This window comes from Zonotrichia leucophrys, chromosome 5, assembly GCF_028769735.1.
Source record: "Zonotrichia leucophrys gambelii isolate GWCS_2022_RI chromosome 5, RI_Zleu_2.0, whole genome shotgun sequence".
Lineage (NCBI taxonomy): Eukaryota > Metazoa > Chordata > Aves > Passeriformes > Passerellidae > Zonotrichia > Zonotrichia leucophrys.
Genome location: NC_088175.1, coordinates 30,200,499 through 30,226,250, shown reverse-complemented (window position 1 = coordinate 30,226,250; position 25,752 = coordinate 30,200,499). Strand labels below are relative to the sequence as shown.

Sequence of the window (25,752 nt, the reverse complement as noted above, 5' to 3'; positions counted from 1 at the left end):
AATTTATGCTACAACTTCCTTACTGTTCCCGGAAATGCATTTGCAAAGAAAGAAATCCATGCAGAGGATCTTTAGGAGAGGGCAAGGGAAGCTGCTAATGGTGATTATGCAGTGAGACAATCAGCATGAAGTGGCTAGTGCCCCTGAACAAAGAAGTTAGTGGTAAAAAATGGCAGCTTTGATCAATTTGTTTTCATTTGCATCCATGGAAGGCTGCAACCCCTTAACTTCAAGTCTAGCCATCAAACTCAGTCTGCTCTTCCCTGAAAACGACTATGTGGAAAAAAACCTTTTTTCCCCTCCATGTCTCCATTTGAGGCATTCAGGATTAGCACAGCATCTCCAAGCTTATGCCTGGTGTTTCTTCACCTCCTTCTGAGTCTGGGCTTTTGTCTTTGGCCTGTAACTGTGCTTTCTCGTGCTTTGCCTTGCTCTCACACACATACAGACCGTGAAGAACCTGCACATCTTCAGTGTTTTCAAGGGGGTGTTGATGAAGGCACTGCTGTCCAGGGAATATGCCCCAAGAATACTGTCTGGAGCACGATCTGAGCTTTTCAACACAATGAGAGGGAGCAGTTCTATGCCCTCTGCCTTGGCTACTGGCAAAGCTGCAATACAGAGAGGCAGCTTCTGCTGCCTCCATGGAAATGTGTCCCCCTCAGCAACAGTCTCCAGGGCTTGTGCTTCCTGTGGGGGTGAGGGGAGACAGGTCTGCAGCCATCCTTCAGCCAGGGCGTCCCCTAGCCTGAAAATCCTGTCATAGCGGGGGAATTTGGCACCCCACCTCTTGCAGGAGTACAGCTGGTAGTGGCACAGCATCATCCTTTCCCAGCAGCACTGCTTTTACAGAGTCAATGGCCCAGTAGCACGTGGTGAGCCTTAGGACTGCAGGAGAAAGGAGAAATCAGCATGCGTGTCCCTGTGCCTCTCAGGACGACAGCATCCAGGTCTCATAACTCTCCCTTTCTTTGTGCTGTCCTGCCTCTATTGTTTCTCATCAGCTCTCAGTACGTTGATTTAATGTCTTCTGCCTTCCTGGGGCAGAAATAACACTTGTCCTTTCCCTTCATCTTGTAGATTATGCTGTGCCGCTGTGGAGAGTCCTTGAGAGTGCATTAGTGCCATTACTGGCAGCTCTGACCCACAACTGTCTCTTACTTGCCTGCTCTAGACAAGGAACTGAATTCTCCAATCCTATGAACTGTAATGAAAAGATGAACAGGAGAGCAGGGCTGTTTCCTGGGCATAGCAGAGCTGCGATGCTCTCTGCAGAGGCACAGGTTCACCTTCCCTCAGTACTCCCACTCCAGTATGTTGATGACAACCAGAGGAGTTGGGTTTGGTAATGCCAGAACAATGCCAATTGCCTGTTCAGCCATGTGTAAACGAGCAGGACCTCATTCAGGCACAAAATCCCTGGGAAATGCAAGATTTTGGCTCCTCCATGCTGCTGGCCTTTCTGGTGCTGGGCATGTGCAAACCAGGGAGCGCTGCCCAGGCATTCAGTGGAGAAAGAAACTGAAGGATACTGTGGTACCTCAAGAGTGGCACAGGAATAGCAGGTTCAGTTTGTGCTGAATGCACAAACATATGACTGTCCCAAGGCCACACAGTGTAACAGAGGAGTCATTCAACACAAAGCTTTGGCACACTTGAAATGCAGGACTTGCTGGGAAACACTGTCCCCAAGGTCACTGAAAGATATTGCTGTTCGACAGATCAACACCTCCTGTTGAGCTGTTCAGAAAGTAACAACAAGCTCATTTGAAATGTGGCCCAAGGCTTGCTGGGAAGCCAAGCTCAGGGCTGAGCTGTCTGCTCTGCCCAGCACCCAGGGCAGTGCTCACTGCAGCCTGCCTCCACCTGAGCAGACTTGCTTGTAAGGCAGCCCTGGGCTCCCTGTGAACGTTCATCAGTCCTGGACAGCCTGCAGCTGAGCCTGTGCTTAGATTTGTGTTTTGCATGAAGTAAAAAGCCAGGAGTACTTTCCTTGGCCCCATCTCACCTCCTGGTCTTGTCATTGCCTCAGCTGTGCTCTGCCTCTGCTCTTTGTTTGCTCCTAGGGATGAGTCAGACAGGCAGTGGCATCTTGTCCTGATGTTCCTGGACCCACTGGAGTTTTCAGCTTTTTTTTTTTTTTTTGCTGAGGTGGTTTCAACTCCTCTGGGTTGCATCAGCTTCCCCTTCTCTCTCCCATTTCAAGGCAGCTTGAGCCAGGATTTTGTGTTGGTACTTGCATGGGGAACCCAAAGGAACCCATGTAGGAGCTGGAAACTGGCCATTTCTGAGTTGGAAATTTTGTGAGTGTAGAAGGCTGGAAAGCCAGGGCCCTGGCTCAGACAAGAGCCACCCTGGTTCCCTGCCAGAAGTTCTTCATTATCCCTGCCATCTAGGTTTCTCCCTGCTTGAGGAGGCAAGTGAGTTATGATCTTGAGGAACTGGCATGGGCACAGAGCCAGAGGAGACCAAAAGCAAGTAGAAAAATGATGGGAGCTCTCAAAAGAGTAGGTCAAAGACAGGAGGACAGAGGAAAGAGGGAGGAAAATTCAGACGCTCTTCTGCTGCAGTTTCTGAGGAAGACAACTTCATTCACAGCAATTAAAAGGTTAATTCCCTTGATAACACCTCCCCCTCCTTCCCAAAGTCTATCTCAGAAATAATCAAAGTATTTAATTAATATTGCACTAGTCCAAATAAGTACAATCATCTTCCAGGAGTATTTACATGTCAGGCTATAATTAGCAGCCTCCTTGGCACCAGCCCGCATGAGGTGACAGGTCACAGTTTCCATTACATGCTGCATTTTTCCATATCGTTGCTCATTCCTGAGTGACTGTGAAACAAGTTAACCAAACTCAGCAAGGATGATAGACTGAATGAGCCATGGTGGCAACCAGAAGAGGAGCAACTGATTTTTCTTGCCAGGAACTTGCTGACAATAATCAACACCTTAGTTAAATGATAATTATTTTTTTTTTTAAGTACACTTTTCAAGTAGTCGGAGAAGTGGAATTTCAAGATTTTGCTACTTCCTAGTGATGAACCATTTCTACCTTGACTGAATTTCCTACTCCTATTTAGGAGGGAAGTGCTTTGTCCATCCTAGTGGATGATGTCTCTTGTTCCAGCAGAGGCAGATGGGTGAAAGAGTGGCTGAATTTAAAAATCCAAAATTGTTCTTGAATGCCTTTTACTCCTAGACCTTGCTGTTAGCCACTCAGACATGGCAGGGCACATAAGGAGGCTTCAGACCAGAAATTAACTTCTGTCAGTGGAGAAAAGTTATTGGGTTAGGATCAGAGCTGCAGGAGGTTGAGTCCTGGAGCACTGGCTTCTGCCACTGCATTTGCTGAGATTTTCTTATTTTTGCTGTAATTTTACTCAAAAAATTATTCATAATGGAGCAAACCAGATGCATGTATAAATCTAGAAGAAAATATCAATGAGCAAATTCCCACCTTTTCCGTTACAAAAATGTAAGCGCTGTTATTTTCTCACTCAGACATGTGTTGTCTATTTGCAAGAGGAACTGGATGGGAAAAGGGCCAGTGAAGTGGGCACTGACACTCATGAGTCCTCTGGTCTCCCTGGGTGCTTTTTAATTTCTTCCTGGAACTTCCTCCCTATGTAATGTACAAGGGTTTTGCAGAAATTGTGGCTTCTGGTTTGGTACCATATCAGCTACTCATTTAGCTGTCTTTCTGCTCGCATGTGAAACTCCAAAGACATGTTTTGTTTCTCACTGATCCACTCAGAAGTCCATGCTCCATTTTGGTAGGAATGTGGATGCAGTATGCTTGATGGAGAGGAGGGAAAGGAAGGATAAAGCATTTGGGGTGCATGCAGATTTCAGGCTGATACCCTGCCTGGCTGTTGTGAGGCTGCAGGAACATTAATGCTGACCCCCATCTATGGGCTGTTTTGCAGCTGCAGCTGGAGAAAGATGCGAACAAGTGAAAGTGCCTCCTCAGACATGAGGAAAACTAGAGGAATAAGGAAATATAAATCAGATGCTTTTGCAGTGAAGTTTCCTGCTGAACCTCTTGTCTGGGCCTTCCCCAATGCCTCATGCATGGCTGCTGCTCTGCTTGTCCCCTGTGCTGGCAGCAGTGGACTGCCCTTCATGCCTCAGAGCATGCAGGGCTCAATTATGCACTTACATGTCTTCCTCAAAATTGGACCATCTGGACCACCACCTGAATGTCATTTTTTTTCCTGCACAGCTTCTCACATGATTTGCCAGCTTGTGTTTGTGATTTGGAAGGGGGGATGTGTGTGAAAGGTGGTGAGATCTGGCACAGGTTTTTTGCATAAGCAGTGCCACTGACAGAACTTTTATTTAGTATTTAATTGATGGCTGCACCTCCTTGGAAACCTGTGCCACTTATTCAGAGGAACTCCCTAAATCTGCATCAACCTCCAACAGGGCTAAGTTTATTCCTCTAAAAGAATAAACACATTAATCACTCTAAGGATAGCGTCAGAAATAATAGACAGCTTCTTGTTTGAAATGCTTCCACAGGGAAGAGAGAGTGTACCAGGACAGGACTTGGAGAGGCCAGTCCCTCTTGGGTGGTTCAGGTAGCATAGGCACCCAAACAGCATCTACGGATCAGCTCTCACAACCTCCTGCAGGATGTTCAGGTGAAACAAGTATTGCTTCATCACCTACAGCACAGTTGAAACTCTGATTTACAAAAATATCCACAATCACAATCTTCATTTTAGGTGTTTGCTATATTCCAGGACACAGACTCCTAAATAAAATTATGATTGCATATATCTGACTAATCCAGGCTGTTGGCCTGTTGCTGTAGAGTACATTCTTGTACCAATGGTGCCTCTGCCACCAGCCAGTTGCTGTATGCACAGGAAAGAAGGCCACTATTTATGGAGGCTGTACTCAGGTGATACCTAAACACACTGTCCAGCTGTACAGCATTTAATCATGGCCTCCTTCTGGGGTGAATAATAAGTATGTTGGTTCACAGGGTGTGAAATTATTTGCATACACCAGTACAAAACATTTAATAATGAAATTTTTAAAATATGGATGTTTTAATAATATTAAATATTACTTCTTGTAGGGAAACTTGGAAAGCTCAGTGCCTGCTGCCTTCAGAGGCCATGAGGAAATCAGTTGGTTGCATCGCAACCAATAAATCACAAAATTCTAGTTAAAACCTATTTGAAATCATGTTGCCTGACAATGTAATATGGGTTGAAAACCCAAAAGTGTTTTAGCATATGCAGACATGCACTCCTTGTCACTGCATGTGCCATCACTAGCGAGCTAACCTGAGAGTCACTCCCTCTGCCTTCCTGGCATCAAGGGCTGTGCAGCTGGCATCACTGTGGAAGCCCTGCAAAGGCACAGGTGTTTTCTGAATACCTGTGTGGGCTAGATATCACCTCACCACTGAAGCTCAAGGAAAACCAGGAGCCAGGGAAAGTGGCACTAGCTCCATGTGGGGACTGGTCATGCAAAACTAGGTGACACCTTCACTAGTATGGAGAGGGGGATTTGCCATTTTAGTTCAGCCTAATGGTCAATACATTAAAAACCAGCAGAGGCCAGGGTTGACTCCCTTCCTAGGAAGAAGAAAGCAGGCGCCTTGCTGTGAAGGCTCATGAAAGAGCCTATAGAGGCCATGTGCACACTCTGTAGAAACACTTCCACTCACATTCTCCCTGCAATAGGCAATTGCAGGAAGTCCTTCAATATGTCCAGGGTAAGGGAAGCTTCCAGAAGAAATGTTGCCTCCAGTGTTAAGGAAATTCTACACCATTTTTTGTTTACCATTAACTTACACCAATCTGCTTATATACTTTCAGTTTTGGGTAACTGATCACTCTGGGCATACTGCTCCCCTCATTTTTCCAGTCAGTGGGGCTGTGCCCTCAGCTCTATTGTTTGCATCCTCCACATTTACAAGTAAGTTAACTCCACTATCCAACAGCCAGGTAGTCTTTCTGGTGGAGTCTCTGTGAAAGCTCTCCTAATTTACAAGCATATATACTTTAGAGATCAAGACAAAAACATATCTATTCCTAACTACAGGGAGGAGAAAGGCATATGCTCCTCTGCAGGGGAGCTTAGGTTCACAGCTACACCACAGGCAAGTAGGGTAGGGCTGCAGGATTGCACTAACAAAAGGATTTGCTGTGTCCTTTTGGGAACCAAGCAGGCCCAGGTCAGCCAGAAGAAGCTCTGCCAGAGAAGGCTCATGGGTCTCAGCCTTTTATTTGAAACTTAACTTGATCACAATGTCAAGCACAAGGCTAATTAAAACTGTATCTTGCATCCCTTTAATGACTGCTCTAACAAACGGGAGCAAGAATTGATTGGATACCCAAAGTCTGTTAGTTTTGGCTGCTCCTGTAAAACAGGAGCACAAACAGCACACATGTGGAATTAACTCCAAAGGAACTTTAAGGAAAGCATGCTTTTGCTCAGGATGCTGAGAGGAGAGGTCCTTTTCCTTCTTAAGTACCTATTCTAAATTTGAGTAGAGGATGGATGGAATAAGACAAGACAAATTACTGAAACCTCTGATATTTTACTCATTTTTAACAGACAGAATGGTTTTTTTTCTGTTGTTTTGTTGTTTTTTTGTTTTTTTTTTTAATAATGAACCACCTCTTCCATGAAGTCTAGGGGGCCAGCAATTGCTCTTTTCCACCTAAAAATTGAGTGTTGGAGTGGTGCCAACTCTCAAAGAAATGAAGTGCTAGCCAGTGGCAAGAAAATGCAGTTTGATTTATTCTAAACCTTTAAAGTGACTGGTAGGCCTGTACATTAAACCCAGCAGCCTTTTAATTATGGATTGGCTATTTCTAATAGCCTCAAGATACAATCATCTGTCCAAATGAAAAAATATCTGGGTGGCAAGGCTGAAATACAGGCTTTGCTGATTTTTATTTTGCATAAATACTGTAGGCACCTACCGTGCAGCTGGATACAGGCCCATATATCACCTACATCTGGAGAACAGAGACTGACACTGACTACAGTTTTTCAGCAAATGCATAAACAGCGGTTTAGGTTGGACTGTGTTCACACCCCTCTTCTTTCCAGAAATATTTTGAATTAGAGCTTGGCTTAGAAGAATGTTTCTGGAACGTAGAATTAAAACAAATATCAGAGAAAGATTGAGCAAACCCCACTGTAACAGTTGTATCCATATTCTAAAGTGGCAGAGACAGTACCAGGTGACCTGAATGTCCAAGAAAAGCTAAACACAGTTCCTTGCACTTTAACTATCCAATGTTGGTAGCAAACTCTGTGAATGAGCTGCCGATTAACAATTTCCTTAGGAATAACTCTCTGGCAAGTAAATATTTGGCAATTATATTCAAATAGTGAATGAATCTTGGAGAAACTGCAATGTACTTGGGGGTAATTTGTTAACACCCGGAGAAATAGAGTTTGTCAAAAACATCTTTGCCCAGGAATGACAGACTCATAGGCTCATAGAAATTAATTTTCCATCTCTAATATTGGGCACTACTTCTGTGTGGTATCACAGACCCTGACAGTTCTTTGGCATGTGATGTTGAAAACAGCCAGTTGCAATTTGTGTTTGCTTTTAAATTTACAGTTTAGCCAAGGGGATAGAAAAATGCTTCCTGTTGGGAGCAAATTCACACCTCCACTGGGCCCACACAGACTCTGCACCATGCTTTGAAGTTCCCCGTAAAATTGTGGAATTGGTGCATGGTCCCCACCTGACTAGGGGGAGGTCATTTGGTATGTGAACTCTCAGGATGTGACTGAGGCAGGGACAGATTGCCTCTAGCATGTTTGAGGTTAACACTTTATGCTCTTGTGCTCTGACTGCAATTTCAAGTCCCCCATCATCACTGTTCTTAGCAGTAATGAGCCCACTATGGATGATGGTATCCCCCTCTGTGACAATCCCGAATTGCATCCCTGGTGGAAGGGGTATCTTGGGGAAATGATCCTGTATTCCATCCTGTTATCCAAGCATGCTGGAGAGGCAGGACATGATGGCCAAGATTTACACAAGAAGGAGCTCAGCAGCCTCAAGGGAACTGAAATGGTGGGAAGGCAGCAGGCCAGGAAGAGCAAAGATCTGTCTGAGCCACCAGCTCATCAGCTGTGTTCTTGCTTCCTAGGATGGGGACAAAGGTGGGAAGGGGACTGACTCACTGGGACCGCTTTCTCAACCTCCTCTCCCATGGGGATCTTCCATCGGCCAAAGTGCATCTCCTGTTTCTGCCCTGCTGAGGTGAAGTTTGCTGTACCAAGTGAAACTCTGCTCCCTCTGCTGTATCTATTGCCAGCAGAGTGCAGTGGGCGCTCCTGTGGTCTTCCAGGAGAATGAGTAAATAGGATAATTTCAAGTGCACCCCCACACAACTGCTGGGCAGGGATGAGTCACCAGGAGCAGGCTGGGAATCTCAGCAATGTCTGCCTGGCTGCAGCACTTGTGCAGCGCCAAGGGGAACACAGGTATCTCTGTGCCAGAACTCCTGCAGGATGCACTACAGGAAAAAACCACATTTGTCTTATTTGATGGGGAACTCGTGCATGAGAAGGTCATGCAGACATTTCCACTGATTTTGGGAATATCTGCCTGTCTGCATATATATGTATTGACCAAGTATGATGGTCAATATTTCACACAGCAGTGTTATGTAAAGATTTCTCTTAACATGGGAGGTTGTAGGATGGTTGTATTACATGCAAACAGAAAAATCCCTGTGTATACTGCATAGGACCTTTCTGTAGAAAAATTACTCCAGGAGTGATGTAGATGACTTTAACATGCTTTATTGGAACTGTTTTCAGAAAGACCTTCACTCTGCAGCCAGGTGCACTAGTTGCTGTGAAGACAAATCTGCAGGGTTTTGAGAATGCCATATATGTAAATAATAGAATTCTTTTCAGATACTACAGACTTTACATTTTTAAAGCCTTTGATGATGTGCCCATCTGGGACTGGGCACAACTGCTGACCCCTCTTGCAGTGTTGGGCATGATCCTGTTCTGATAGGAGTCAGCTCCACTTTTCAGCTACTGTGACAGAATTGAAAATGCGCCCAACAGGAAAGCTAGGGTGGGTTGGCATGGACTCTGTCTTCCCTTGGCACTCTTGCTAGGGTAAATTTGCAACTGAAATTCCAAATTTGGCAAGAAAAGGAAGAACCATTTTCCTGGCAGCCCTCCACAGGTACTCAGGAGAGTAGATGGGGGGTGGTAGCCACAGAACAGATGGCAGTGTGGGATGAAGGTAGGTAAAGTGGTCAAAGATGTGCAATAAATAGATTTAACAAATGTGTTACAGCACAACATGTGTGACACATATATGCAGTTTTCCACGAAGAGCACAATGCCAGGGTGATACCCCACTTACACAAACCACTGGGTAATTGTACTGTATGGACAAACACAGCCCTTCTGTCTTCCCATTACTATGTTTTTCCTGAGTGATCTTTTAAAGAAAGACAAAGGCAGGAAAATCTATAGCAGTCTTTGAGCAACTGGCATAGGAGAAAAGCCTCAGCCATGACAGTCTGAAGTGGGGAAAAGGCTGAAATGAGACATGATAATCCACAAATATCTACACTTTTCATGATGAGGAATGGATGTTGATGAAAAGTGTAAGATTTTTTGCAAGACTATGCAAAAAATACATTAAGGGAAATACTGAAGGAAAAAAAAATCTATTGTGCTAAACACCTTTGCTATTTGTGGCCTACAGATGGCTCTCCCTGTTTTTAGACTTACTCAAGAGATGACATTTTATGTTGTATATCAGCCTTCTTTTTTTCCTTGCAGTAAATGTTTCAAGTATGGAAAAATATGTTCCTGAGGGCATCTGCTAAGGTCCCATCCATGGAGATTTCAGAGGTGTGCTAGATAAAGCAACCTCAGTGAATATTCAGTAGGGAAAATCCTGCTGATGAAAGGGAGAAGTGCAAGATGAGCTGCCAGGTCTTTTATTATCTATGACTCCAGGACTATTGGTAGTGAAGGGAGTTCTTGCATAAAAGCCTTTACTGGCTTTATTTATGCCAAGGCTGCTTCCAGGAAGGGGGAATCCATCATGACAGAGATGAATGCAAACACAGAGCTTTCTCTCTTGCCTTCTCTCTCCATTTGGACTGTCCTTTCATTTGACACAGAGACACTGGTGTTCTGTGTGTACTCTGCAACCTGATTTGCTTAAGACTCCCTAGAAACAGAGAGACAGTGAGGGCGGGATCACCTTAACACAGTGACTTGACTGTTTCTGGGAACTGCTTGCTGGGTCAGAAGAGAAAGTCAGGGAGGGAAGGCCAAGTCCCATGAGAGTGGCCTCCAGTGATGCCCTGACAGGCAGGGAGCCAAGGAAAGGATGCTGATCCGGATCCCTCCACCTGCAGCCAGGCACATTTTTCCTGTGACCCATTAGAGAGCTCAAAGCCCTGGCAGATGAGAAGAAAGGTCACCCCCAAACCACTGTTTGGGATGCAGAATTGCCACCATATTCATCAGGTCAATAGTACCCCAGATGGGAAAGAGAAAACCCACACTATGAATTGAATTTCCTATTTTTCTAGCACTGCTCTCAACACTGCTTCCATATTTTAGAAGTCTGTGGTTTGCTGTGCTGCTTTTCATAAAGCTCTGACAAGTTTCTAATTAAGGAATGGCAGAAGGTAGATAAGCTCTGCCCAGCTCTGGCTGTGAGGGCAGTTTTGCAGAGGGTAAGGCAGGGTCCATGAAAGGAGTTCAGCATCATGGCAGAGTATCTCTGTATCCAGAGGCAGGTCATCACAGGAGGACAGGCATTTTTGCGTAGGGTATTACCTATCCAAAATGCATGACATGAAGAAACTCAGAAGTTTAGTTACAAGATAGAGCTTGCAGGTGGCCGACAGTGGATGATCTATCACACTAAGCACAGAAAGATTTTTCTTTTTCATGTGTTGGATGTGGGAGTATATGTACAGGGCTGGCTGAAGAAACTGGCAGGACAAACTTTCTTCAGACTGTGGAAAGCCCTAGTTAGCTTGATTTGTCCAGACCATGCCCCAAATCTGTCTGTGCTCCAGCATGGAGGATCTGACATGGTATCAGACTTCTATCAGCTGAGGGAAGGGTTTGAGGCCTTCCCTGCTACTGTCTGTACAAACAAATATGCAGCTGCACTGACAAACATACAGAAAATATCCCAGAGGTGACAACGCAGCCAGGCAGTCTTGAACACAGTTCGTAGGCAAGTGCTACAAACTTGCTTTTGCCAAGGTGTTGCCTGAGCTCAGAATGTGCCATTTCAGCTCACAGCTGCAGCTGCAGTGTGGGGTTGAGATTCAAAGAGGGGTGAGTCCAAACCACACATGCATCCCCCTCACCTCACTTCAGCACTTTCAGAGCTCAGTGGCCTTGCACATGGCGGCCCTTGAGGAGTGTTTCTTTTAGTGAATAAACTGTTTCTTCAGCCAGCTTTTGTGAGATGTTAGTTTGGCAATCCCTTCATGAGCTGTACAGACCAGCCTCTCTAAGAGGAGGTCAGGGAAAGCAAGAGTTAAGGAAAGGCAGCTGAGAACCACAGATGCTGAAGCAAGGGGATGTGGGGAAGATCCAGGGCAATGGTGATGTGGTGTGCTGGCAGCATGATTGGTGGAGGAGCACGGATGCTCTGATGAGCAGAGCTGCAGGATGGCTTGAAGGCAAACACACAAAGCAAATAAGCCTGTCAAGCAAGGCAAGGGACTGCACATTGCAACTCTCTGGGTCTGACTCCCAAGATATTAACGATGGACTCTCTGTGCACTAAGCATGGGGTCCAGTTGAGGAAGGTAACAATTTCCCTGGCCTGCACTGGTCCCTTCCTGCAAAACCAGCAAATGTTACACATCCTGCAGAGACAAATGACACTCAAAAAACAGAGATGCTCTGAAGGATGTAAGCCCAGCAGCTCTGAGCTCTGCCATGGTGGGTCACAGGCAGGTCTGGGAAGCAGCACAACCCTCGAGCAGGGTGGCAGGCAGTCGGACCTCCTGGCCCTGCAGGTGACCTTGCTGGTGAGAAGGGCTTGGGTTGCTAACACTGCTCGTCTTTGGGACCTTCAAAACCTGAGAGCCACAGGTTTTGTCCTCTGCAGCAGCGCACCGAGCTTGCTGATGGGCGGTTTTCCGGCTTATTTGGGAGGAGCCGGGTGCTGGTGCCAGAGGGTGCGGGATGAAGATCACTGAGCAGCACGGACACCCGCTGCAGCAAACCGGGCGCTTTTTGCAGTCCCTGGCACGGGCCCGAGCTTCCAAGCTGGGCGTGCAGCCTTTGTTTGCGGTGTTAGCTGCGGCTGGGCATTGTCCATGCGGCTGGACACGATCAGCTTTCTCGAGAAGGGTTCAGGCCGAGGGTGGAGCAGCCGGGCCGCGCTCCCGCAGCGCCGGGGCCGGCGCGGGCCCTCCCCGCGGCGGGTGCAGCTGCGGCCCGGCCCGGCCCGGCCCTGCCAGCTGGCTGCGGGCCCTGCCCGAGTCCCGAGCGGCTCCGTGCCTGTGCCAGGTCAGGAACACTCGGCGGCATCGCCGTGCAGCCCCTCCCGTGCGGGGGCCGCCCTGCGGGACGGTGCCCGTGTCCCCACGTGCCCTCCGGAGCGCCCTCCACCCACCGCCACTGCTCCGGGCCCTCCACCCTCCCCGGGCCTCGCCCTCTGCTGGCAACGGGACGTGGCCTTGCGGAGAAGCAGCTCTGGCTGCCTCCACTCACACCACAGGGGCAGGAGACCCTTAAAATTTTTCCCTTGCAGAGGAAAATCCCACAGTGTCTCCTTTGGCCCCAGATGACCCCGGAAAAGCAAATTCCAGAATCCCAGATGCTTTTTGGAGAAGTGATGCGTTGTGTAAAGCATCATTTGATAATTTTTATTAATCTGGTGTGCCTTAATCCATGTGGCATGAGCCTCATGTAGAACCATGGCAAGAACCAGACGTCCACAGTTCTGGGCTGTGAACCTGTGCATCATGCAGGAATAACCTGCACATGGATGGACATGAGAAATATTGTTGAGGATCCAAAAGGAAACAACCACTATAGAAATCCCAGTCCACACTACTTCACTTCCTAGTCCACCTATAAAAGGTGCTGCTCAGGGCTAGCTGTCACCTACTATTTATGTAAGAATGACATGGTTCAAAGATGAGAGAGAGAAGCTTCATTTAGTATCTCTGCTGACAGATAGCAATGTCCATTGCCCAAAAGAGAGCTGCCCTCTGCCAGATGGGATGTTTCAGCATATCTTCTGGGTCCCCAGACAGGAAGGCACTGGTGCATCCCTAAATTCTGCCCACTAACATCCACCCTCTGTGTGGGGTGAATCCACAAATTCCTATTGCAAATACAGAGGGCAACTACACTGACACTTGTGGCAATAGCCATAAATTCACATTAAAAGCCTTCAAGTAATAGCATTGCTGTGTAAAGACAGCCTTTGAAAAGCTGGTTTCCAAAGCTTAGCAGCAGGATTAGGAGGTTGCTGGCTCTTAGCTGCAAGCTTTGCAGATGCTAGGGGCTGGCAAAGCAAAATGTGTATCACATGAAAAAGTTGATCAGGTCTGACTCTCCCCTGCCGTGAGATTACTTTTCTCACTACAAAGCATTTCTCCTCAGCAGTAAGTTCAAAGTACGTGTGGGCATGAAGATAGTGTATTGTTCACTAGCTCACTGTTCTGCTGAGCAGCCACGTTGCTTGTTCCCTGTCTCAGGTTATAAACAGTGCTGAGAAGCTCAAAATTGCTCACAGCTTAAACAACCTAATCATGATAACCTAGCCTATCTTACCCTACTGCGAGCTCTACTTTAATAATCCTGCTTAATCATTAAACCACAATAAAAGCAAGCCAAGGAGTTTAAGGCAAGAGCCAAGCCAAGGTGGATCAGAGCACCGCTGCAAACTTGAACTGAGCAGTCTCCTAGAGACAGAAGCAGCCACACAAAGGGATAACAAAATTGTTGTGCAAAGGGTCAGAAACATGTAGCAGAAAATTTGTATCCGTTGAGACTTGTGAAGCTGTGAGCTGCTCTTGCTAGTTAAGACCCTGCAGTTTTGCCCTATTTACATCCTTTTCCCAGGAGACCATCTTGTTATCTGAGATACACACTCCACTCAAGTCTTGTTGATGTCGATGCTCTGACTAAACCCTTATTCCTGGTGATTATTGAGTATAACAGTGGTTGCCAGTTATTTTTCAGAATGCTTTACCCCTCTACTGAAGAGTAAAAAGACAGCAAATTCCTTGGACAGACCTATTCCATGCCACAATACTGCATATTGTGTTATGGCAAGTGAATTTTTTTCCAAGACCATTCCATAAAGAGGGTGAGGTTAGATTTAAAAAAAAAAAAAAAAAGGAAAAACAGCAAAGGAGACAGAGACACTGCTTCTGTCACTTTGCTGTGGACACTGAGAACAGGGTTAGGCCAAGTCCTGCCCATGGATGCACCCAGGGCTTGCACTGGTTCCAGGAGGATTATTTTTGTGTGCATGAGTGCATGACAGACAGAACAGATTTGGTCCTTGTTGCTTTGACTTTTCCAGGATGCTCCATTTATTTGTGCATTTTAGGAAACAGACTGGTACAGTCAAATGTTCTGTACCTGGGTTCCCCTTCTCCCACCCAAAGCAGAAATAATTTTAGGCTAAAAGCATCACCCATGTCAGAAGATGAGAGACAAATCCTTTCAAAGGCAAAGGACTTACCAAAACCACCAGGGTTTCACCTGAGTAGGACTAAACAAAGAACTTCACCAGAGTCTGTGACAATTTGGCTGAAGAGACAATGAGTCCATTTTGTATTTTCAGACCAAAATAATTGTCTGGGTGGGGGAACACTCTTGCCTCAGCTTCCTTGAAAGCAGGAATGAGAGGATTGGTATTGCTGAGATCATTCTAGAATCTGGGTTACGGTGCAGAAAACTGATTCATGTTCTGCATTTGGAAATGGGGTATATTTCGTCATCATTGTCTCACTACCACCTCTTGTAGGATTTGACTGCAGCATGGAAGCATCCTGATATAACTTTACAGTGCATCATGTTGTTACTGTAGTAACTTGTTACTAGGACATCTTGTGTTATCTTTATTGCTGCAGTACCTGGTACAAATGTACCACTGTTTGTCCACACTGTTATTACTGCCTTATTCCCCATACTAATTTACTGCAGCATCCTGTTGTGTCTTATTGCTGCATTATCAAAATGCTACTTTACTGCAGTGGCCTGTGTTACCTTATTGCTACATTTATTCTGGCAATATTATGTCAGTTTACTGCCACTTTTTATGGCTGCCCTGCTACCATTTTATTGCAGTACTCTATGGGTTCTTAGTGCTGAGTTATACTGAGAGTACATTAATCCATTTGCTTCAGCCTAACACCGTCTGCACTGACTTGTCGAACCTTTCCTAGTTCTTGTCCTGCTGCTGTTTTGCCACAATAGCCATGTGTGCTCTGGATACTCTATTAACCAAATAACAGTGCACAGCCATATTTCACAGCCATAGTCCTGTAAATATGGGTAGTTTTGTAGCTAGCTTGCACAGCTTGGACATTGTAGAAGCTTTCCAGACTGTCTTTCCTTGAATTAATGCCATTTAGAACATAAACAGAGGTGGAAAGCTGATTTCCTAACTCATCTTCAGCATGATGAGGTAGTTGGAAGACACTGGACACTTAGAAAGCAGCAGATCACTGCTTGCAATGCTCAATGGGATACCATTGGGTGTACAAAAGTAGCATCACTTGGAATAAGCAAGGTCATTAAAAAGCAATAATTCAAGAATGTGGTTCATGTGGAAGTAGTTACATGTTAATATCACCATATGTGAAGTAAAAGACATGTGAAGAACAGTTAATATGTATTCCCAGGAGGAGGCCTTGTCTACTCTCATGTTTGTTTTGGAGAAATTTAGTCAGGAAACAAGAAGCAGAGCTTTCTTCCCTCCAGAGGATATGCAGCTCTGTCCGCTCAGCTAGCCATTGCTGAGCAGATTAGTTTGCACGAGTGTGCATTTAAATGGCAAGCTGTTCAGCATCCAGGCCCCCTGATGCACGCCCATATGCATACTCTCCATGTCTGTAAGAACTCCCTCCATGCGCTCAACTGTTCAAACACAGAATATTCCCCACAGGCAAAATACTGCGGCAGCCAGCGTGACTGTCCTGCAGGAATAAAGCTGAAAGACAAAGCAGAGTGTGTGGCTCACAGGGCAGCAGCTCATCCTCAGGTTAAAGTCTGGCATTTCTGCTGCCTGCACAGACCATAACCCAAATTCCACCTGTCCCATTGCCCACCAGCACTCTCCAGTCCTGCCCACATGTGTCGCCATGCTGAAGGTCCTGAGGAGTACCTCTGTGGAGCTACCCCATCCCTCCCCCAGGAGATGACCTCTCCAGTCATGGGAACTCACTGCAAAGCAGGGACCCACATGTGCCACGTTACTATCCCTGCTCCTTGCTACACACCAGTTTCATGTTTTATGTGTGCAAGTTGCTCAGGAATGCTCTGCAGACCAGCTGGAGGGTTCACAAGACAGACCTCCCGTGGGAAATGCCTTGCTGCTGGGCAGCACTGGCAGCAGAGTAGCTTGGAGTGTGAGCAGCTGTTGGTTTACAGAGCTCCAGTGATGCATGGCACTGGAGGGTTTGACAGAGAGAAAAACACCATCTACAAGACTCTAAGAAGAGACGACCTCTGCATTTTCCTAGGGATGACCAAGGGGGCACATATGCATATGCATGAATGGACATGTGAACTTATTAAACAAAGACCTGCTATTTCCCAAGGGGACTCTTTGGCTGGGTGGGCAACAGAGGACAAATAGGTCCTGCAAGGGCAGCTAAGTGACAATTTGGAGGATGACAAATGTTCTCTTCAGAGGCAGGAGACCACAAGAATGTCAGGGACATTCATGGTTCTGCAGTCCTGGAACTTCCTTGTGTGTCATGTATATGTAGGATGAATTTGGTCTGAAGGTCAGACAGCAGGCTGTTTAGGGTATAGGCATGTGTAAAGAACAAAGATCCTACTCAGACATCTACTGTACATTCATGCAGGTGAATGGACCTTAGGTATAATTGATATTAGGACTTTTCTGCAGGAAAGAAAAGAGATATCAGAATGAGAACTGTCATGGGCAAAGAGGAAGGGGTTTTTTTTCTGACAGAAACTATGCTGGCATGTTTTTGTGCATACATAGGCCTTGGATATTAGAATAATACTTGCCTCAGAAGTGAATGTTGTCAATAGCCAGCTGTCTACTTAGCTAGATGGTTTTGCCTAGGTAGGAATGTAGACTTGTAGCCATGTAGCAGCTTCTACCACCTGTACAAAAAGCCAATTTGCCTTGGCATGAGTGAAGAAGACCAAGAAATGTCTAGTTTCATGTATGCTTCAGATCTGAACTGCTTACAAAATATAGGAGATTTTTGTGAGTCAGCTGAGTCTTGAAATTCTTTTTATATATAGATAGTATACTGTATGTGAATGCAGGCCATTTTCCTATCTGCAGCTAGTATAAATGGATTTCATAACAAAGTCACTTCAGTCCTGTCCTCATCCTAACCGCCATACTTCCAACAGCTTGAAACAAGCTACTGGGCTGTCTTTTGCTGTTGCATTCATGAGCTGCAGGTCAGATGAGTTTTAGTGGAAGCTCATTTCCTCCAGTGGTACAATTTCACTCTCAGAATGCTGCTTCTCAGCAGGGTCAGTTATCTGAGCACGATATCACAGCTGGGTATGCTGCTGTTTAGGGAGTGTCACTTGGCACCTTGCCCATTCGCACCATCAATTCCCTCCTCAGAGTTGCCTTTCCCTGGACACAAGTGAATGGATTTTGGCCCTCTCTGACTGGAGAGCTGGAGTCCTGTTTGGTTTGCTCGGAGAAAAGTTTGAACATCCATCATTGATTAGGTATGCAAAATCTTAAATAAATAGAAAATTAAATAAAATATAAATCAACTCACTTTAAATACTGTGTATGTGAGTGTGTGTGTGCGCTTGTGTGTGCATTGCACATCTTAAACATGACTTTTTGAGCATCAGGCAGAGTCTGATCACATTTGCACTACGCGCACATGCAGAACAATTCCACCGACGTCAGAGAATTTGCACCAGGATCAGTCTGACTCAAGGGGGAAGATCTTCAGGTGATGAAAACCACTCCTGCTTTCCTCACTTCAGGTGAGGATCTGGTATCATCTCTGGACATGCTACATGCTATTGGAAGGACAATGAGTGATGAACTTAATGCCTTTCTTTTTTTTTTTTTCCCATTGTTTTAAAGGAGGAGAAACATAGGAAAGAAAAACCAAGTTGAAGTCAGTGAATCTGCAGGTGAAATGCATTTGGGATTTTGTGAGAAGGAGAAGCAGCTTCCAGCTAAAATATCCAGATATTTTATTGGATCCAGACAGCCACATGAAAGGGAGTAAGTGGGATTGCGGTGCCATCTTATTACAGTCACGTTTGTGCCAGGGAGGAAAGAGATGTGGAAAAACACTGATCTCTCTCAGCTCTTCTTTCTCCAAGCTGTAGTTGGGTCTGTTTCCTTAAATAACAAGACAGCAAGCCCTTGCCTTGTTGACCTCCTGTGTATGGTGAAGTGTTCTCCAAACCTCAGCTGGAGACAAAGTACCTGCACAGAGCTCAGGGTCCTTAAGGAGCTGTGCAGACAGGGAAGTGTTGGTGTAAACTGTGAAGAGAGGTGCTCCACTGGTGTGTGGCTCTCTGCTTCCACTTGCTCAGGCTGTCTCCCCAGCAGGGACTTGTTCTCCCTGAAATGCCCCGTCCCCGGCAGCGGTCCCAGCTGTCTCTCCCGCGGGGCGGTCGGCCGGAGCTGTCAGGAGGACTGCATCAGGCCCGTGAGGCGCTTGCTTGCCAGAGACTTTCCCTGGAGGGAGGGACAAACAGACAGAAGAGATCCAGAGGTGTAAGTGATGTCTTGGAATGGTTTCTCTGGGAGCGAGGGGCAAGGGCCTTCCCCGAGAGTGGGGCACAAGCCTCTTGTGACAAGGGACGCAGGTGGGGTGAGCCTGCCTCTAGAATTTCATATGCCTGCAGTTCTGCCCCAGGAAAGTGGTTTGGCAAGGAGGAGTTGTGCCTAAGTCCAGTGACTATCACTCAAGGATGTGCCCTGGGTCTCGTGAAGATATTTCCTTTCTCCAGTTTCATGGGAACTGGTAAAAGCAAAGCCCTGTCGTACACTCACTGCTACTCATGCTGTCCTGCTGGTGCAGAGCTCTACCCAGCACAGGGTAGAGCTCTTAGGGAGGGGATGCACAGCCAAGGCTGCTGTGGAAACTGGGATGTCCCTCCCACAGTCTGTGAATCCATATCAGCTGCACAGCATCCACCACAAGCAGGTCTAGGAAAAAAGTAATTTCAGAAACAGTTTATCCTGTTCCTGTGCTGCTGTCACTCACCTTGGCACACTCCTTGGTCACTTGCCTCATGGGTTGGTGTCTGTTCTCTCCTGCTTGGCCTCCCTGCTGTCCCTGTGCTCTCCTCCAAGCCACCAATGCAAGAGTGTGGCTGTGGCAGCCCTGCTCAGGCCCTGCTGTCATCCACATGAGCTTTCCCACTGGCAGGACCAAGGACTAGAAAGAAGGAAGATCACCTGCACATCTGAACTCCTGCCCTAACTTAGACCATGCAGCACCTCCTTTCAGGAGCAAAGGACCTACAGGACCTATTTACGGACCTGCAGCCAGTGTTCTCCATTTACAGACAGGGTATATCCACATAGGGAATACTGATGGCTTTGCAATTGCTGATATAACAGTGAAAAACTATCTCAGGTATTGCACCAGGTGCTGTATTTCTTTTGTGAACTTTCCTCTTTAAAAATTATGGTTTTCCTAAAGGAAAAAAAAAAGTCTTGCTTGAAATAAACATTCAGGGAATACCAGAGAGCTGTAGAATACCTAGCAGCTCTTAAACAACCTCCTCTTCATTACTATATTTAGCCAAGATTTCCTTTGCAATAGGAAGTCTTACTGATTGCTGTTTCAAAGAAAGAGCCACAAAAAGAGCAAGAGAAATGGATTATTCAGTGAAAATAAGTAAGCATAAAATGTAGAAAAAAATTCTGAAATGTAAAAATGGGCAGGCTATTGGAAATAAATATTTTTAAACAAGTTAACACTCTAGGAAAAGACAAACACTTCCCACCTCCCTTTGATTTCTAATCTCTTTCCATGTAGGGCTGTTCAAGGAGGATGTAGCTGTTCCCTACAGAAGTGGCATTTCATTACTGAGATGTGTGACTTTCACCAAATAATTTGTTCAGCTGCATGAGCACACACGGCCTAATCTGTCGTGTTCTGTATACCAGCAGCTGAGGGAAACACTGTCGTTGTGCCGACTGTCCTGCCTGGCAGGAGAGGCCCACAGCCATTGCTCTGTGCCTCACACACAGGGCTCAGCATGGAAATGGCCAGCTCCATCCCAGAGCTCTGCAGACACACCATTCAAGATATGCAGGTTTTTTTTGTTTTTGTTTTTTGCAGTATAAATCAATTTTTTGATTATCACTATTTTTAAATGCACTGTTGTAAAGCTTGGCCCAGTGGTTGGCCAAGTCTTCTGCAGAGCAACATGGCTTGGGGGGGCTAAGACCAGGGCTGTCATTTTGTGGCTCTTGAGGAATACCAGAGAGAGTGTGCTAAGGAATTATCAGTCCCTGAATCCTATTTATAGGAAGAAGAAGGTAAAGATATGGATGTTAATTCCTGGAAGAATAACATGGCTGAGTTAAGGGGGGAAAAAAGTTAGTTTCCACCAATATTTGGGTACTTCCTTAGGAAAAAAAATCAAACAAATAAATAATCCTTGGTTTACATAAAGCCTATTCAGTCAGACTCTAACTAATCTGCGGCAGGCAGCTCCTCTTGTTATCTTCTCACAGGCAGGTGGCTTGGGGCTACGCCAGCTCCCTGTGTCAGGTTCCAGCAGGGCTGAGGAGCAAACACTGCTCCTCATCCCCCACTTCAACATTGCTGTGCTCAAAGCAGGGAGGAGAAACGCCGGTAGTGGGCCAGGCTGAGGAGAGGGGACGGCTGCCCTGGAGGAGGTGGTGGGCTGGAAACGGAGCCAATGGCCGTGATTTGCGCAGAGCGAATCTTTGCTCTTGGGTTTCCCAGTGGAAACTGCGTCTCGTTGCGGGGAAAAGCAGTGGCCTCCATCTGCAGCTCCCCCGTCTCATGGGAAAGGCGTTACCCTGGGAACGGTAGCAAACTTCCCGCCTGCAGGCTGGGATGAGTCCCCCGTGCAAAGCCCGTCTGTCTGGGAGGGTAACTGTGCCAGGGAACGGCCTCATGGGCGGGGACATGCAAACAGATGGGTGCAAGAAGCTCTGCTTTAAGACAGCAAGAAGCAGGCAACAATGTTGTCTGCTCGGTTGTTGCGTTCACCTCTGTGTTAGGACAGATGGCAAAAGGATCCCTGAAATTGCATAAATTGCTGTGACATTTTTGACTACAAGCAAAAGTGCTGTAATGTTCAGCCCCCAACTAGAGGCATTCTAGAGGTATGGGGATTTTGTTTCAACCCAATGCAGGGCCAAGTGTCAGCCTCACAGCATGGGTGTGAGCGACACAGATATCTGCAGGCTGGGCTTGGGTGGGATGCAGGTGTTTGGTTTAGGATTCTCTCACCTTAGACCTCCTCATTAAAATAAAAGGGGATCAGGAAAAAATTGCATTTCATTAGGAAAACTGGTATCTCTTTCCTATTACTAAAATGAACAAGAAGGGAGTAAAACAGTGTATAACAGGTGGAAAAGCTGGATGGGATCTGCAATCCACCTGCTGATATAAATCAACATGACTCAGTTGTTTTCACAGAAGTGCTGCTAATTTACACCACTTGAGGGGCTGGCCCGTGCTATCTCTGTTTCAGGTTTAGCCCTGCAGGGCTTCTAAGGCACAAAGCCCTTCAAGAGACACAAAAGTTTGCATCAGCTGACTGAGAAAAACATAAATGCAGCACACACAATGGGTTCTTTGGAATAGGGCAGCCTCTCACCCCGCAGGCAGCCAGCACTCTCCCCAGGACCTCCAGCCAGTCCATCCAAATCTGCCTGCCCCTGCTTCCCAAGAGTGTGTCCGTGGCCAAAGAGTCCAGGATGGTGACAGCATGCTTTAGTGTCATTGCTTGGTGTCCAGAAAAGAGGCGTCTGGGTAACTGAGAGGGTGGCCTGTGTCCACCTTGAGACAGCAGAGGTGGGATGCACACCTGTATTCTTTGTGATCCCACAACCCTTCCCTGAGGCTGCATAGTGGGAGGGCCTGGGTCAGTCAGGTGAAAGGCTGCTCTGAGAAAGCTGGAGGTGGCTGAAATAGTTCTTAACCAGGTACAACATGTGCCAAAAAAAGTTCAGGTCCGGGAGAGCATGTTGGGTCTCACCTACCACATGGAATGGGTGGAATGATCTATCTGACAGAGCAAGGATGTTTCTGATTATTATGATGTGAAAGATTGGCACAAGCAACACCTAATTTCTTTAAAAAGATTCAACCAAAATAAATTATGTTTTCCTTCCATGCATCTTTGTTTAGCATGAAACCAGCGGCTGTCTCTGCCTCTCCTTTCCTCACTGTAAGAGAATGTCAACAACAACTGCTGTATTTCCAGGAGAAATTTCATCTAAGCCAGGCTGGCAGGGGATTTGGAAAGTGTACCATCTCAAGCTCAGCACACTTCAGTGCTTCTTTCACTGTGCCACATGTATATGCTGAATAACTCAAGGCAGGATTAGAGTGGATGTAAGGAGTGAACTTTTTACATGGGGTCTAAAGTCTATAAAGAAATCCCAAGTCCTCCAGTCCCCAAATATTTGTCACTACTAATTAGGGTTACATCAATTAAAAGCCCAGACTGTTGTCACTGAAACAACACAGCACAAGCAGTAGGGCATATGTTGTACAGCATATGTTGTGTGTTGTCTTGCATGCAGGAAGGCCTCCTTCTCTCTCATGTCCTGCAAGCAATTGAGCTGTTCCACAGCTTACAGGCAAGGTTGACATGGAGCTTCACTGCATCTGGTAATGTCCAGTTCTCTCTGCACTGCTGGTTTGGTTTTTCTTTGCCCTTGAACACTTCCATGACAGGAGCCATTTCTTAAAGACAGTGTAAAATGTAGATCTGGAGTATTCTAAGGAAAAAAAAATCAGGGAATTCTTAATAAACCTAATGAAAATGTCCCCTAGAATACGACTTCCGAATATGTAGCCATCCTAACTCCTTGGCTGCATGTCCAGCAGAGGATTGGATCTCAGCACTTGTGGACCATCAGGGCTCACTGAGGCCCACTGAAATAAAGACTAACCTGCAGGTCACAGGAGATGGTTGCCATCTTCAGGGGCTGAGCCTTTGCTGAGCAGCTGCTAAGCTAAAGTGTAAAGTGCAATCAGCAATTATTTTAATGAAGCAAAATTCAGCAATTTAACATAGCCAAGAAGCCAAGTAAGAAGGAAAAAAAGAGTGTCTGGAATTTGATGCAAAAACGGACAGCACTCCTTCCAAACCTACTGTATGAGCCAGCAGAGTTTCCATCTTGCTCCTTGCTTTTATCGGCCAAAACTAGCACTTTGCACAGTTGGGAGAATATTTTAAAAAATATTTTTAAATGGAAAGTTCAGTTCTGTCCAGTGCCCATGGCTTCACACAATGTTGGTATGCTGTGCCCAGCACAGTGCAACGCAGCATGCAGACATTCCCCACCTCAGCATGCACAAGCCTGAGCTCCCATGCATGTTGTCAACAACTTACCTGAACACCAGGCAGGATTTATCCCATAATGAGCTTTGTGGCTGCAGCAGGGGCAGAGAGGAGAGATGGCAGCACAGGCTCCCCTGTGCCATGTCAGTACAGACCAAGCTGACTGCTCACCTCCACAATTTCCACCCACCAGCCTGGGGCTTTGTTTGTTACAGCTGTCCCCACTTCTTGCTTTCTACCCCTCATTTGTGTTCAGGGCTCTCCTTTTCCCAGCCTGCTGCCCAATCTGCTCCAGCCAGAAGCATCACCTTCCTGGAAGAGAAGTCATGTCATGGGGAGCACTGATGCCCCATCGCCCTTTGCAGAGAACTGGGGCTGGTCTGCATCTCCAGTGGAGGTGATACGATTCTCCTTCCATTGGTTTGAATCTTTTTCACATCATCACAGGCAATACTCAGTTTTCCTATCTGTTAGATAACATACTGCAAGAAATTTGGCAGTGGGCAAACAACATCCTGCAACCAAATTTTACTTCTGAAGAGATTGTGATGGCCCTAGCACTGCCAGCACTGTTTGGTTTTCAACATTATATTACAATACAGAGCTTGGGGAAGCTTTATTTTTGTGCCATTTAAAAAATAATCCTTTTATTAGATATTTTCATTAAGATATACATTGTCAACATAAGATAAGTGTAACATAAATTAATGAAGTTAAATAAGAAACTGAATTAAAAACATAAACAATACTGGAAAATAACTTAGTTCAACACAAAATAAACACAGACATACAAACTATGAATATAAGTAACATAAATTAACACACAAAATGTGGTGGACAATACCACCAATTACACACTGACACAAACTGAAAACAGGAGCTGCAAAGTGGCTGTAGAGGGTAAGGTGGAGCCAGATGCTCCCAGCATGTGGAATGCTCACCTGTTCCTGCCACTACAGTCTCATGAGTTACTCCCAAGCTCCTGCAGAGTGGGCCCCACTCCTCTTTTAAGGCTTGACTGACAAGCTACCTGAGCTTCTTGCCATTCCTGCCCATCAGAGTGAAACTCGACCACCATGGGTTACATTCCCACATATGATATTGCTTTTTTGCTCTTCTAGCTCTCTTATGAGAACAGTTCAGAGCTTCAGTCCAGTTAAAACCAGTATCATCTATTCCCATTTTAAGTTGTGAGGATTTCTTATGCTTCCTAAATGAGGCATTGCACTTTGCTTGGAGAAAAACCAGTACACCACTGCATATGGTACAAACCAGGATCTCTGTATTCACCCACTCCTAGCACAGCTTCATAATAGCTGCAGCCTTCCTCTTCCATCCCACCAGTACCACAAGATCCTCTTTTTTTGTGGTACAGTCTGGGCTCCTTGTAGCTGAGAGTGAACCAGTTTTGGCATTGGTTGAAGCTGTCTGTGGACTGCAGATTAAGCATGTTTTCCTTCCTTTGACACAAACCCAGGAAGACAGAGAAGCAGATGGATGACTGCAGCCAGTACACAATGGTGTAGCAGACTGCTTTTTCAAGCCACCTCAGAAATGCCCTAACTGAATGTTGCTGGTCTGCCTCTAGGGCATGGTGTGATTCTGTGCAAAGGACTCAGCTTGTTTGACAGCTTTCAGCACGACTGGGAACCAGATATGTAAATATCTTGTACAGAGGAAAATGGATGCACCACTGAAATATCAAATCTCTCTGGAGTATCAAAATAAACTTGGCTAAAATCACAGCAGGGGCTAAGCACACCCTTCCTCCCAAACACCTTGCTAAGGTCATGGTTTAGTATCTGCAGCTAGACCTGTCTGTAGTGAGAAGGTACCTGCTTTTGTCTTCCAGGATTTGTGTGGGGCTCAAATAAAATACAGCGAATTAATAGTGGGTGTGTTTGAACTCTGTATAGTGCCTTTCATCTAGAAAGGTCCCCAAGCAATTTCACAAATGGTATGCACAAAGATCACTCACCCACTTTGCCCTTGCAGGGGCAAAAGGAAGCTGCCAT

The 25,752-nt window shown here is 46.0% G+C and overlaps 1 protein-coding gene and 1 long non-coding RNA gene across 16 annotated transcripts in view; one reads left to right on the top strand and one right to left on the bottom strand.

The window, feature by feature from the left end:
* The first annotated feature begins 17,163 nt into the window (after nt 1–17,163).
* On the top strand, nt 17,164–18,431 carry LOC135448143 (uncharacterized). Its single transcript, XR_010440404.1, has 3 exons — nt 17,164–17,929; nt 18,062–18,199; nt 18,303–18,431. It is a non-coding gene; the product is annotated as an uncharacterized LOC135448143 (long non-coding RNA).
* RGS6 (regulator of G protein signaling 6) overlaps nt 17,455–25,752 on the bottom strand; it is a 249,500-nt gene continuing 241,202 nt past the window's right edge. For all 15 annotated transcript variants that reach the window (XM_064713750.1, XM_064713752.1, XM_064713751.1 and 12 more), the window contains one exon: nt 17,455–18,908. In XM_064713750.1, coding sequence (XP_064569820.1) covers nt 18,858–18,908 — 51 coding nt within the window. In that variant the 3' untranslated portion in view covers nt 17,455–18,857. The remainder of the gene's footprint in view (nt 18,909–25,752) is intronic.